At 44.7% G+C, this 12,509-nt stretch overlaps 1 protein-coding gene across 6 annotated transcripts in view; it reads left to right on the top strand.

The window, feature by feature from the left end:
* Positions 1 to 11,634, top strand: part of SLC41A3 (solute carrier family 41 member 3) — a 93,146-nt gene extending 81,512 nt beyond the window's left edge. For 4 of the 6 annotated variants that reach the window (XM_078074135.1, XM_078074140.1, XM_078074144.1 and 1 more), the window contains 3 exons: positions 5,311 to 5,445; positions 9,407 to 9,555; positions 10,740 to 11,634. In XM_078074135.1, coding sequence (XP_077930261.1) covers positions 5,311 to 5,445; positions 9,407 to 9,555; positions 10,740 to 10,949 — 494 coding nt within the window. In that variant the 3' untranslated portion in view covers positions 10,950 to 11,634. The remainder of the gene's footprint in view (positions 1 to 5,310; positions 5,446 to 9,406; positions 9,556 to 10,739) is intronic. The other 2 variants (XM_078074146.1, XM_078074151.1) reach the window with 2 other exon arrangements.
* Positions 11,635 to 12,509: the final 875 nt, after the last annotated feature.

Below are 12,509 nucleotides of genomic sequence, written 5' to 3'. Positions count from 1 at the left end.
CAATAGATGCAGAAAAAGCATTTGACAAAGTACAGCATCCTTTCTTGATCAAAACTCTTCAGAGTATAGGCATAGAGGGTACATACCTCAATATCATACAAGCCATCTATGAAAAACCTACAGCGAATATCATTCTCAATGGGGAAAAACTGAGAGCTTTCCCCCTAAGGTCAGGAACGCGGCAGGGATGTCCACTAACACCACTGCTATTCAACATAGTATTAGAAGTCCTAGCCACCCCAACCAGACAACAAAAAGAAATAAAAGGCATCCAAATCGGCAAAGAAGAAGTCAAACGCTCACTCTTTGCAGATGATATGATACTTTATGTGGAAAATCCAAAAGACTCCACACCAAAACTGCTAGAACTCATACAGGAATTCAGTCAAGTGGCAGGATATAAAATCAATGCACAGAAGTCAGTGGCATTCCTATACACCACCACCAAGACAGAAGAAAGAGAAATTAAGGAGTCGATCCCATTTACAGCTGCACCCAAAACCATAAGATACCTAGGAATAAATCTAACCAAAGAGGCAAAGGATCTGTACTCAGAAAACTATAAAATACTCATGAAAGAAATTGAGGAAGACACAAAGAAATGGAAAAACGTTCCATGCTCATGGATTGGAAGAACAAATATTGTGAAGATGTCAATGCTACCTAGAGCAATCTACACATTCAATGCAATCCCCATCAAAATACCATCCACTTTTTTCAAAGAAATGGAACAAATAATCCTAAAATTTGTATGGAACCAGAAAGACCCCGTATAGACAGAGGAATGTTGAAAAAGAAAAGCAAAGCTGGTGGCATCACAATTCCGGACTTCCCGCTCTATTACAAAGCTGTCATCATCAAGACAGTATGGTACTGGCACAAAAACAGACACATAGATCAATGGGACAGAAAAGAGAGCCCAGAAATGGACCCTCAGCTCTATGGTCAACTAATCTTTGACAAAGCAGGAAAGAATTTCCAATGGAAAAAACAGTCTCTTCAACAAATGGTGTTGGGAAAATTGGACAGCCACATGCAGAAGAATGAAACTGGACCATTTCCTTACACCACACACAAAAATAGACTCAAAATGGTTGAAGGACCTAAATGTGAGACAGGAGTCCATCAAAATCCTAAAGGAGGACACAGGCAGCAACCTCTTCGACCTCAGCCGCAGCAACTTCTTCCTAGAAACATCGACAAAGGCACGGGAAGCAAGGGCAAAAATGAACTATTGGGACTTCATCAAGATAAAAAGGTTTTGCACAGCAAAAGAAACAGTCAACAAAACCAAAAGACAACTGACAGAATGGGAGAAGATATTTGCAAATGACATATCAGATAAAGGGCTAGTATTCAAAATCTATAAAGAAGTTATCAAACTCAACACCCAAAGAACAAAGAATCCAATCAAGAAATGGGCAGAAGACATGAACAGACATTTTTCCAAAGAAGACATCCAAATGGCCAACAGACACATGAAAAAGTGCTCAACATTGCTTGGTATCAGGGAAATCCAAATCAAAACCTCAATGAGATACCACCTCACACCAGTCAGAATGGCTAAAATTAACAAGTCAAGAAATGACAGATGTAGGCGGGGATGTGGAGAAAGGGGAACCCTCCTACACTGTTGGTGGGAATGCAAGCTGGTTCAGCCACTCTGGAAAATAGTATGGAGGTTCCTCAAAAAGTTGAAAATAGAGCTACCATATGAACCAGCAATTGCACTGCTGGGTATTTACCACAAAGATACAAATGTAGGGATCCAAAGGGGTACGTGCACCCCGATGTTTATAGCAGCAATGTCCACAATAGCCAAACTGTGGAAAGAGCCAAGATGTCCATCAACAGATGAATGGATAAAGAAGATGTGGTATATATATACAATGGAATATTATGCAGCCATCAAAAGGAATGAGATCTTTCCATTTGCAACGACGTGGATGGAACTGGAGGGTATTATGCTGAGTGAAATAAGTCAAACAGAGAAAGACATGTATCATATGACCTCACTGATATGAGGAATTCTTAATCTCAGGAAACAAACTGAGGGTTGCTGGAGTGGGGGGTGGGGTGGGAGGGATGGGGTGACTGGGTGATAGACACTGGGGAGGGTATGTGCTCTGGTAAGCGCTGTGAATTGTGCAAGACTGTTGAATCTCAGATCTGTACCTCTGAAACAAATAATGCAATATATGTGAAGAAAAAAAAGAAGAAGATAGTAGGAGGGGAAGAATGAAGGGGGGAAATCGGAGGGGGAGATAAACCATGAAAGACGATGGACTCTGAAAAACAAACTGAGTGTTCTAGGTGGGAGGGGGGTGGGAGGATGGGTTAGCCTGGTGATGGGTATTAAAGAGGGCATGTTCTGCATGGAGCACTGGGTGTTATGCACAAACAATGAATCATGGAACACTACATCTAAAACTAATGATCTAATGTGTGGTGATTAACATAACAATAAAAAATTTTTTTAAAAATGTGGTCAGGCGGGAGACTAGGACAATGTCATACACTAGATTTAGGGTATATTTTGGTCTGTTAGAAGAAAGTGTATCATAAAATTTTAAAGAACGAACAACTTTATAATATATATATATATATATATATATATATATATATATATATATATATAAAGGTTATATACAATGAAGAGAAAATATGACTAAAAAATGAAAAATTAAAGGTTTTTAAAAATGAATTGATAAGATGTTGGTTGAAAAAGGAAAGAAGAAAAATTCAACTAAAAAATATAGAAAAAGAAAAGAAAATTTAAAAAATTAACTTTGAAAGACTAAAGAATCATGGGAAAAAAAGCCATGAATTCTATGTGCTGTATTTCCCTAGTGCTGGAGTTCTGCCATTCTCATTGATCAGTAAACTTGGTCTTCGCTGGCTCTTCTTGCTGATCTTCTGGGGGAGGGGACTGTTGCAGTGGTTCTCAAATGTCTTTGCTGGAGGCGATTGCCCCACCCTTGCTGGGGGGCCGGACTAAGTAATCTGCTCAGGTTTGCTCTTGGGAGCTTTTGTTCCCTGCAAGCTTTCCATACAGCTTTGGAGGATGAGAGTGAAAATGGTGGCCTCCCAATCTCCGCCCTGGAGGAGCCGAGAACTCGGGGCCCCACTCCTCAGTGAGCCCCCAGAGAAAAGCAGTCAATCACTCCCATCTCCCTGGTCTCCGGCCGCACTCCATGCTCACCTGGCCTGTGACCGAGCATTTCTATCTCTGGCACCCGACCCCGTGTGGAGTCTCCAAACCCAGCAGGTCCGTGAGATGCGTTCCTGTGCCACTCATCCCCAGGGAGGAAGGGGAGTCTCCCCGGATCTGCTGCTTGTTGGGTCCCTGCTGAAAGAGCAGTGGCCCGGCTGTGCCACAGATCATGTTTATGGTAATCCTGAGCTGAGAACCCACTCCTCGGCTCTGTCTCTGCAGCTGGCTTCCCTGCTCTGATACCTGGGAGCTCTGCCACATCAGGCACCCCCAGTCTTTCTGTGACCCCGAGGGTCCTGAGACCACACTGTCCCAGCGAGGGTTCCACCCCCCGCTTAGCCACTGGAGTGCTGTCCCTCAGTGGAGCAGATTCCGATTTTGTGCTCCGTGCTCTTATCACTTGCTGGTAGCTGGCTGATGGAGGCTCCCTCACCCCGCCATCTATCTTCGGGAATATCGCCTCGGATTCACTTCTCTGCATGTTCTACCTTCCAGAAAGTGGTTGCTTTTCTGTTCAGAGAGTTGCTCCTATTCTTTTCTTTGATCTCCTGTTGAGTTTGTAGGTGTTCTGAATGGTTTGATACCTATCTAGCTGAATTCCTGGGGCCAGAGGAAATTTAGGTCTCCTACTCCTCTGCCATCTTGCTTCGCCCCTAACAAAATCTTAAAAAAAAGAAAGAAACAGCTTCAGAGGCCCTTGGGCACCCCCTCCCCCTACTTCCATGGGAACCTAGGTGATTGTTCCTTGCATGTCAGTGAGACCCAGTAGGTCTGCTCCCAACAGAGGCAGGGCTGGCCACTCACACAAGGGGCTGAGCACCTAAAGGACTGCATCACCTAAGTAAGGTCCCGATGTTTAACACTTGGAAAGATTTCCTTGTATGTCACCCAACTCAGATGCCCCTGGTGCCACAAAAGCAGTTTGAATGAGTTCGGCAGGTGTGACAGTAACTGGGCTGTAAGGAGTGGCAGGGAACAGTCATGCTGCAGAGCATGTTCCTGGAGTGGAGGGAGTGGGGCCTGCTCAGCTCCAGCCAGTTGCTGCCTGTCAAGATTGGAGGTCTGGAGTTGCCCCAACTGACTTGTTAGGAGAAGCTGGCAATTAATTTGAATTACTTTTTAAAAGGTTTTTCCTTTTTTTTTAAATCGTGTATAACACCCAGTGCTGCACAACTATTGAATCATTGAACACTACATCAAAAACTCATGATGTGCTATATGGTGGCTGACTGAACATACATACATACATACATACATACATAAAAAATCATGTGGGTCTAGCAAAATAGATCTGCAGCTGTCCTCTGCCCACAGACCATTCTTTGTATCCAGGGTAGTTGGTTTCTCCCTCTGGACATCACTGGGGCACATCTGGCCCAGTGAGGGATTAATCCCCAGGGGGCTGAGGAAATCGAATGGGGGCAGCCCGCCCACCCTCTAAAGGAGAGGGCCATGAGTAGGCCCTGTTCTCTGCCAGCCCCAGATCCTGGCCCTGCAGAGGGAGCTTGGCATGGCCTTTGTCTTCTGGGCCCTGGGGTCCTGGCAGGGCTGTGCACAATCCACTCCATGTGGAAGCTGGGGCCTCAGCAGTAAGCCCCAGGCCTGTTGCATATGATAGCTCTTCTTCTCTTGCTGCTGTCCCCAATTTCTCTTCTGTCTCCTTCCCACCTTAGGGGAAAAAGCACTTTCATTTTCTCAGATGTTCCATTCTGGAATCTGATTCCTGTCACATCCTATGACTTTGAATGGCTTATCAAGATACCTTCCCATAGACCTTTCTGTCACTGTCTTCCCTCCCTCTCTCCCTATTCCCTACCCCCTCCCTCTACCCAACAAATATGTATTAAAAACCTACTTTGCCAGTCACACTTCCTTCACCGTAAGAGATAGCTGTCAAGGTGATACCTCACTCACAAGGTCCAGTTTACCCTTGCTTGGGGCCGAACAAGATCTGTGGTAAAGTGGGAGGGAAGGAAGAAAGATCCAGTGCTGAATCAGTCAAGGAAGTCTTCCTGGAGGACATAGACTTAAAGTAAGAGATAGAACTTAGAGACTGGCATAAAAAAGGGGAAACCACATTCTTTTTCTCCTCCCAGGTGTTGGTGGCAATCTGGTGGCCATTCAGACCAGCCGGATCTCCACCTACCTGCACATGTGGAGCACGCCTGGTGTTCTCCCCCTCTGGATGAAACAGTTCTGGCCTAACCCATGCTCCACTTTTTGCACCTCAGGTGGGTCTGGTGTCTTCCAGAGGCCATGTGGCCATTTCTTTACACAAGTAAAAATTGCCATCATTGGAATCTGCTCTGTAGCAACAGATGTCTAAGACCAGTGCTGACCTCAGCCCAATCATCTTCAAGGGCACAGCTCCTCCTCCCAGAGACCTGACTCCCCATCTCTGCCTCTAGTTGATTCATCCATTCATTCAGATATTTAATTCTGCCAGGTACTAGGTGTCAGGTTGCAGTGATGAGTCAGAGAAAGCGGATTCTTGCCCACATGGATTTACATTATCCAGAAGAGCAGATAAACACACCAAAAAAAGGAGCATTTAACTACAAATTGTGGCATGTTTTAAAATAAAAAAGTACAGGGTCCAGTGGAAGGAATTTCAGGAGATATTGAGATATGGGTTTGGCAAGTTCCTCTCTGAGGATGATGGGGGGAGCAGGGGAGGGTGTGGGGGGGAGGAGGCGTGCTGGAGCAAGAGGGGCGTTTGAGGCAGAGGGGACAGCCTGAGCAAAGGCTCAGAAGCAGGAAGGAGCTTGGTAAGTCTGAAGAATTGAAAGGCCAGGGAGGCCTGAGCATAATGAGCAAGGGAGAGGATGGAGGAAGCTGAGACCAGGGAGGGAGGGGTTGATCATTATAGGACCTTGAAGCTTGAGGAAGGGAGACTGGATTCTATTCTGAGAACCACTGGAAACCTTTTGAGGTCTTTTCTTTTTGTTACTTTTAAAACTTGGATCTTTTCTCCCACTGCATTTTCTTTTAATCATTTCCTTTCTGTTTCAAGAACTACCTTTAGCCATTCTTTTAGGGTAGATTTGCTGGCACATTCCTGAAGGATATTTTTGCCAGATATAAAATTCAGGGTTGATGGTTCTTTTCAGCACTTGAAAAATGTACCACTTCCTTCTGAATCCCCTGGTTTCTGATGAGAAATTACTGTCATTTGAATTATTTTTTTGTCTTTTGTTTGTTTCAAGACTTTTTCTTTACTTTCTAGTCTTTGAGTTATGATGCACATTGGTGTGGATTTCTTAGGGTTTGGCATGTTTGGGGTTTACTTAGCTCCTTGAGTACATGGATTTATCTTTTGCCAAATTTGGGAAATTTTAAGCCATGATTTCTTTGATACACCTTCAGCCCCACTGTCTTCTTCCTTTCCTTCCTGTATTCTGATGACATGAATGGTGGATCTTTTGTTACAGTCCCACAAGCCCTGGAGTCTCTGTTCAATTTTTCCCCCAGCCTATTTTACTCTCTCTTATTCAGATTGGCTAATTTCCATAGGTTTTTTTCAAGTTCATGGATTCTTTCCTCTGCCCTCTTCACTCAGCTAGTCATCCATTGCATTGAGTTGTTTGGGGTTTTTTGGCTATTGTATTTTTTCAGTTCTAAAATTTCCACATGGGTCTTCTTTGTATCTTCTGTTTCTTTTCTGAGACTTTCTAATTTTTTTTTACCAAAACATTCTATTTTTATCATTTGTTTCAAGTATATTTGTAATTGCTGGTTGAAGCACTTCTACAATGGATTCATTAAAATTGCTTTCAGATAATTCTGCCATCTGTGTCATCTCATTCTTAGTGTCTGTTGGTTGTCTTATCAAGTTGAAATTTTTTTTCTTTTATAAGAAGTGATTTCAGATTGAATCCCAGGCATTCGGGGAATATGTTATGAAACTCTGGATCTCATTTAAGTCTTTTTCAGCTACCTTTTCTGACACTGCACTACTGAAGGAAAGGGAATGCATTGCTTCCTTACTGCCAGTTGGAGGTAGAAGCCCAGGTTTCCCCCCACCCCTACCATCCCCACCGTCTCTGTTCATACACTGGGGGAAGAGGAGCACTTCATTGCTGGTGGGCTGGGGAGGAGTCCACGTTCCTCTGACACTACCCTGGCTGAGAGGGAGAGGGCAGCTTTGTTATTGCTGCCCACATGGCCTTCACAGACATGGTTGAGTGGGGAGCTCATTACCACCAGGCAGAGTACCGCTTACTCTCCACTCAGCCTTCTCTATCCCCCCTCAACCAGAAGGGGTGAGTGGCACATTCCACCTAGATTTGGTCAGAAGTCCAGGCTCCCCTCTTGGCCTTTGCTAATGGAAGTGGGGCTGTAGTTTTTCCTGTGATGTTTGGCTGGAATAGAGAAGTTGCCTAAAAGTTCTGTGTTTTGCTAGGCTGTCCCTCTTTTGGACTTTTGGCTAGACAGAGCGGGCTTTTGTTGAGTCTTTTTTTTTTTTTGGTCTGTGCCCATTGACGTTTCTGAGTTGCTGACTTCTCTAGCATCTGGTCTGGGATATATGAGGCAAAACTCCCCCAAAACACCAAAACAACAACTCAGGGAATTCACTTCTGTGTTGTTTGTTGGGTCCCCAGGTCCCTGGCCAGTCCACCCTTTCTCTCCACCTTTTCAAATCTTCTTATGTTTGTTTTATATATAATGTCCAGGGTTTTTAGTTGTATTTAATGAGAGGAATAGGAAGAAATATGTCTAGCCATCTTGTCTTGAAGTGGAAATTACCATTGAATTTTCTGATTTGTCATTTATATATAGAAAATCTGTTTCTATTTCTCCATTATTTCTGTATCTGTCTTAGTTCAGCTGCTATAATGGAAGTATAGAATGGGTGGCTCATAAATACAAGAAGCTTATTTTTTATAGTTGTGGTTTGTGGAAGTTCAAGGTCAAGGCACTAGCAAATTTTGTCTGGTGATGGCCTGCTTACTAGTTTGTAGACAGCTGTCTTCTCACTGTGTCCTCACATGGTGGAAGGAGTGAAGTGTCTGAGGTGTCTTTTATAAGGTTATAAGCACTAATGACATTCATGAGTGCTGTACCCTTATGACCTAATCATCTCCAAATACCATCACATTGAGGGTTAGATTTACAACATATGGATCTGGGTGATGGAGGACACCCAGATGCTATAGCAGCATCTAAATATTTTACTGAATTCTTATTTATGTAATGTTTCTATAGATTTTCTTGAGTTTTAGGGCCAGCTGCCAATAGCAATTATTTATTTTGCTTCTACTTTTTTTTCCAAAGAATCTTTTCATACCTTGTCTAATTTTTCATCATGAATAGATTTTGGACTCTTGAGTGTTCTCAGCCTCTCTCTACATATTATTTTATGGTAGTGTTTTTAGCTTCTAAGCTGTATGATTGTTCCTCCTCTTTCTTGTTAGTTTGATGAAATATTTTAACTCAGAGGTAAATGGAGACTTTTTATTGAAACTCTATTTCTGTTGAGAAGTCAGTTGCATTCATATGTTACAATTTTTAAAAGTGTGTGTGGTTGGGGCAGGGAAGTCACACTTCTTGCAGAGTCTCAAATTCTTAGAGTACTGAAGCCAAAAGAGAATGTGCTGAATGAGTCCCAGAGGCTTAGCGTGAGGAAGGGGCTGCCTGAGGCCTCCCATGAGTGTGCCACCCTTCCCTGGATTACTAATTCCACATGCTGAGCCTTCGTTCGTCCACATTCCAGAGCTCTCTTCCACCTTAAGCCCTTTGCATGTTCCCTTTCCTCTGCCCAGAGTCCTCTCCTCCAGATTCATATCTCAGCCTAGATGTCATCTTCTCTCAAGGGCTTCTAGTCTCCAGTATTCATCCTACTAATATACACTTTGTTCTCTACCACATTATCCTGGTTTATTTTCATCCTCGCACTGGTCAGTTTGAAATGACTTTTCTTGTTTGTTTGTTTCTGCTACTCGATTCTGTTTTGTTTTGTTTTGTTTTGTTTTTCTCTCTCTCTCTCTCTCTTCCCTAAAATGTCAGTTCCATGAGGGAAGGGACAGGAGTATATCCCCATATGCGAGAATGTGCCTGCCACATAGTAGATGCTCAGTAAACACTCGTGTAATAGATAAATGAATGTGGATGCCTCACTGGAGACTGTCACATGCCAAGGTGGCTTCTGCTGCCCAGCAGGTCACACAATCTCCTTGGTTTTGTTTTTTCCAGAAATTAATTCCATATCAGCCCGAGTCCTGCTCTTTCTGGTGGTTCCGGGCCATCTGATTTTCTTCTACATCATCTACTTGGTGGAAGGCCATTTGGTCCCAGACAGTAAGATCTTTGTGGTGTTCTATCTGCTAGCAAGCCTGATCCAGGTGAGGATGACTATAGCAGTATCAGAGCAGCATTCAGTGGTTGGTCAGCCAGCAAGATTTGTCTTGGTTGGCAGGAGGGCAGTTCCAGGACCCCCATCTTCCAAGAGTCAACTTGTTCAAGCCCAAGGGCATGATCCAGACAGAGAAGCCACTCCACACTCTGTATTGCACACTTCACACTGAACATTCCACACAGCACATGCTACACTGCACATTTCATAGGGTACACCCCCCACAAGGCACACTCCATACTACATATAGCACACTGCACACTCCTCAGCAGAGGATCAAAGGTTCATCCTGAAGTTGCAGCAAGTTGCCGTGAAGCAAGTTGATCAGTGGGTCCAACTGATGATCTGTGCCATGCACACCAACCATCACAGATAGGGTGGGCAGAGACCAGGCCCCTGCTGGAGTGTTGCTGAAAGGCATGTAGGGACTTAAGTCAGGGCTGGATGGTGATAAGGACATGATGAAAGAGAGTAAGCTGGTGCCTGCCTCTGGGTAGTACTCAGCAGACTGTCTGCCCAGACTAGCTGACTGATGCCCCTCGTGGGCCCAGGTTGTCTGCAGAGATAACTGTGCTAGGAGGGCAGTGCTAGAACTAGGGACTGACATGTTCAAATCTCCCTGAGTTAGGGCACTTACAATTGCAGCATGTCCCTGACCCTGAACAGTGGGCTGGAGCACTCTGACAAACTGTCTTGAGCAGGAGCAGGGAAGGGGCTGGAGTCAGCCTGGGACAGGGGATCGAGGAGCCCTGGAATGAGGCCAGGACTGTGCTCACTACTGGCACTTTCAGGAAAGGCTTAATGTCCAAAGCTGCCCATACAAGGGCTTCCAGCAAACTCAAATTGAAGTCCCAATAAGGTCTATGTCTTGAGTTTTCAAGGATACTGAGAGGAGTTGGTGTAGCAGAGATGGTCTGTCTGGCACCTCAGTTTGCCACAAGTAGGACCTGACCACAGGGAGGGAGGCTAGGCAACTATGGATAAGGGTGGACTTCCTGCCTCTGCATGAGCTCATAGCTGGGCACTGGCCCCAAGAAAAGCTAGAGGAAGGGGACTCCTTGGAGTGGACATGTCCACCTTGGTATCTGCCTTTGAAATTTGCTAGTGTTTCTTAGTGACACTTGACTATCTGACTTAGTTGTTATTTTTTGTGTCTGCTTGCTCTTGTGCCAGGTGACGATTCTCCTGTACCTGGCAGAAGTGATGGTTCGGCTGACATGGCACCAGGCCCTGGATCCAGACAACCACTGTATCCCCTATCTCACAGGGTTGGGGGACCTCCTAGGGACTGGCCTTCTGACACTCTGCTTTCTTATCAACTGGTTATTGAGGAGTGAAGCAGGGCTGGATGGCTTCTCAGAACCAGCATCTGGACCTCCCTAATGAGCCCAGGCAGCCCCAGTTGCTCAGTAGAATTTTCCTTCACACCAGCAGGGTACAGAAGTTTCTCCCTGCCTGGGTCCTCAGGAAGGATGGTTGACACCCTGCCTCTGCAGTGGCCCTTTGTCAGTCTGCTAAGGACACTAACACACATCTTGACTCTGGAGTTGGAACCTGAGCCTATGAGGGTGAGGGAGGCCTGAAATCAGAAGCATTGTTTGTGTGTGAATGTGACTGCATGTTCCCGGACATAAGTGCACACCCATGTGCTTGGTGAGTGCAAATGAGTGTGCATGTGTGTGTGGAGAGCAGGGGACTCTGGCCTGAAGACGCTGAAGGAAGAGACATGTCCGGTGCACTTGGGAGATATGCTGGCACTGTTCTGTGCCCATGCAGCCTGGATTGGGGAGGAGCAGGAATGAGACGCCTTCTGTGCCCAAGCCTCAGGACTGAGCTGTGGCTTAAGCACAGTCTTCACCAGCTCTGAGCTTCGTTGGCCATTTTGCCAGTGTGCCTGCAAATGTGCAGCCCTTCCCAAGACAGCCTTTCCTTGCACACCCTTCATCTGCTCCCAGTATTTAATCCTGTTAATGTTTTTTCTCTTTTTCTTCCTTTTATGTTTAAGCAAAACTTCTGTTTAGATTTTAATGATCAGAGAAGTATAAAATAAAACATAGATTATATTATACTTGGCCTTTGTGTCCTTAAAGATAGTTAATGCCACCATGAGACTTGGGGTCTATAAGTAACAAAAACCTCTGGTGTTTCTCTAGTGTTTGTTTCTCAAACTGTGGTCTCCAGCATAGAAGCATCAACATCACGGGGAAACTTGTTAGAAATGCAAGTTGTTTACCCTCCCTCCCCTAGGCCTGCCAAATCAGCCTGTCTTGGGGTAGAGCTCAGCAATGTAGGTTTAATAAGCCCTCCATGTTGTTCTGATACACTCTCACCTTTGAGAACCACTACTCCAGAATGCCCTCACTTTTTTAAAATATATGTTTACTTCCTGATTCTTTTTTTTTAATTAAATTAATTTATTTATTTAGAGAGCACACACGAGTGGGGAGAGGGCAGAGGGAGAGAGAGAATCTCAAGCAGACTCCACGCTGAGCATGGAGCCCAACACAGGGCACAATCCCATGACCCCAAGATCATGACCGGAGCCGAAATCAAGAGTCAGATGCTCAACTGACTGAATCACCCAGGCGCCTGCTACTTCTTGTTTCTTATTAACTCATCATAACAACTTTAGCCATGGTTTGGACTGAGGATTATTATCTTCATCTGGTAAAACAGGTATTTACTTATTAATTTAATACATATAGACATAGACCATTTTGTATCAGTGCCCCAGAAGGAAAGAGGTGGCATCTAACTGGTGTAATTGGGCAGGGCTTGAAGAAGGGACAGTTTACAGATACATGGGGAACAATGGTGAAGCACCCTATGCCTGGGCACAGTTAAGGGGCTGTTACCACCAGAAACTCCCCTGAACTGGGGAGTGAATAGGAGTGGGATTATCTGAGGTTGGGTGGAGGGGCATCTCTATTTAAAAAAAAACAG

Source organism: Halichoerus grypus, chromosome 1 (assembly GCF_964656455.1).
Source record: "Halichoerus grypus chromosome 1, mHalGry1.hap1.1, whole genome shotgun sequence".
NCBI lineage: Eukaryota > Metazoa > Chordata > Mammalia > Carnivora > Phocidae > Halichoerus > Halichoerus grypus.
This window is presented reverse-complemented; position numbering and strand designations above follow the sequence as displayed.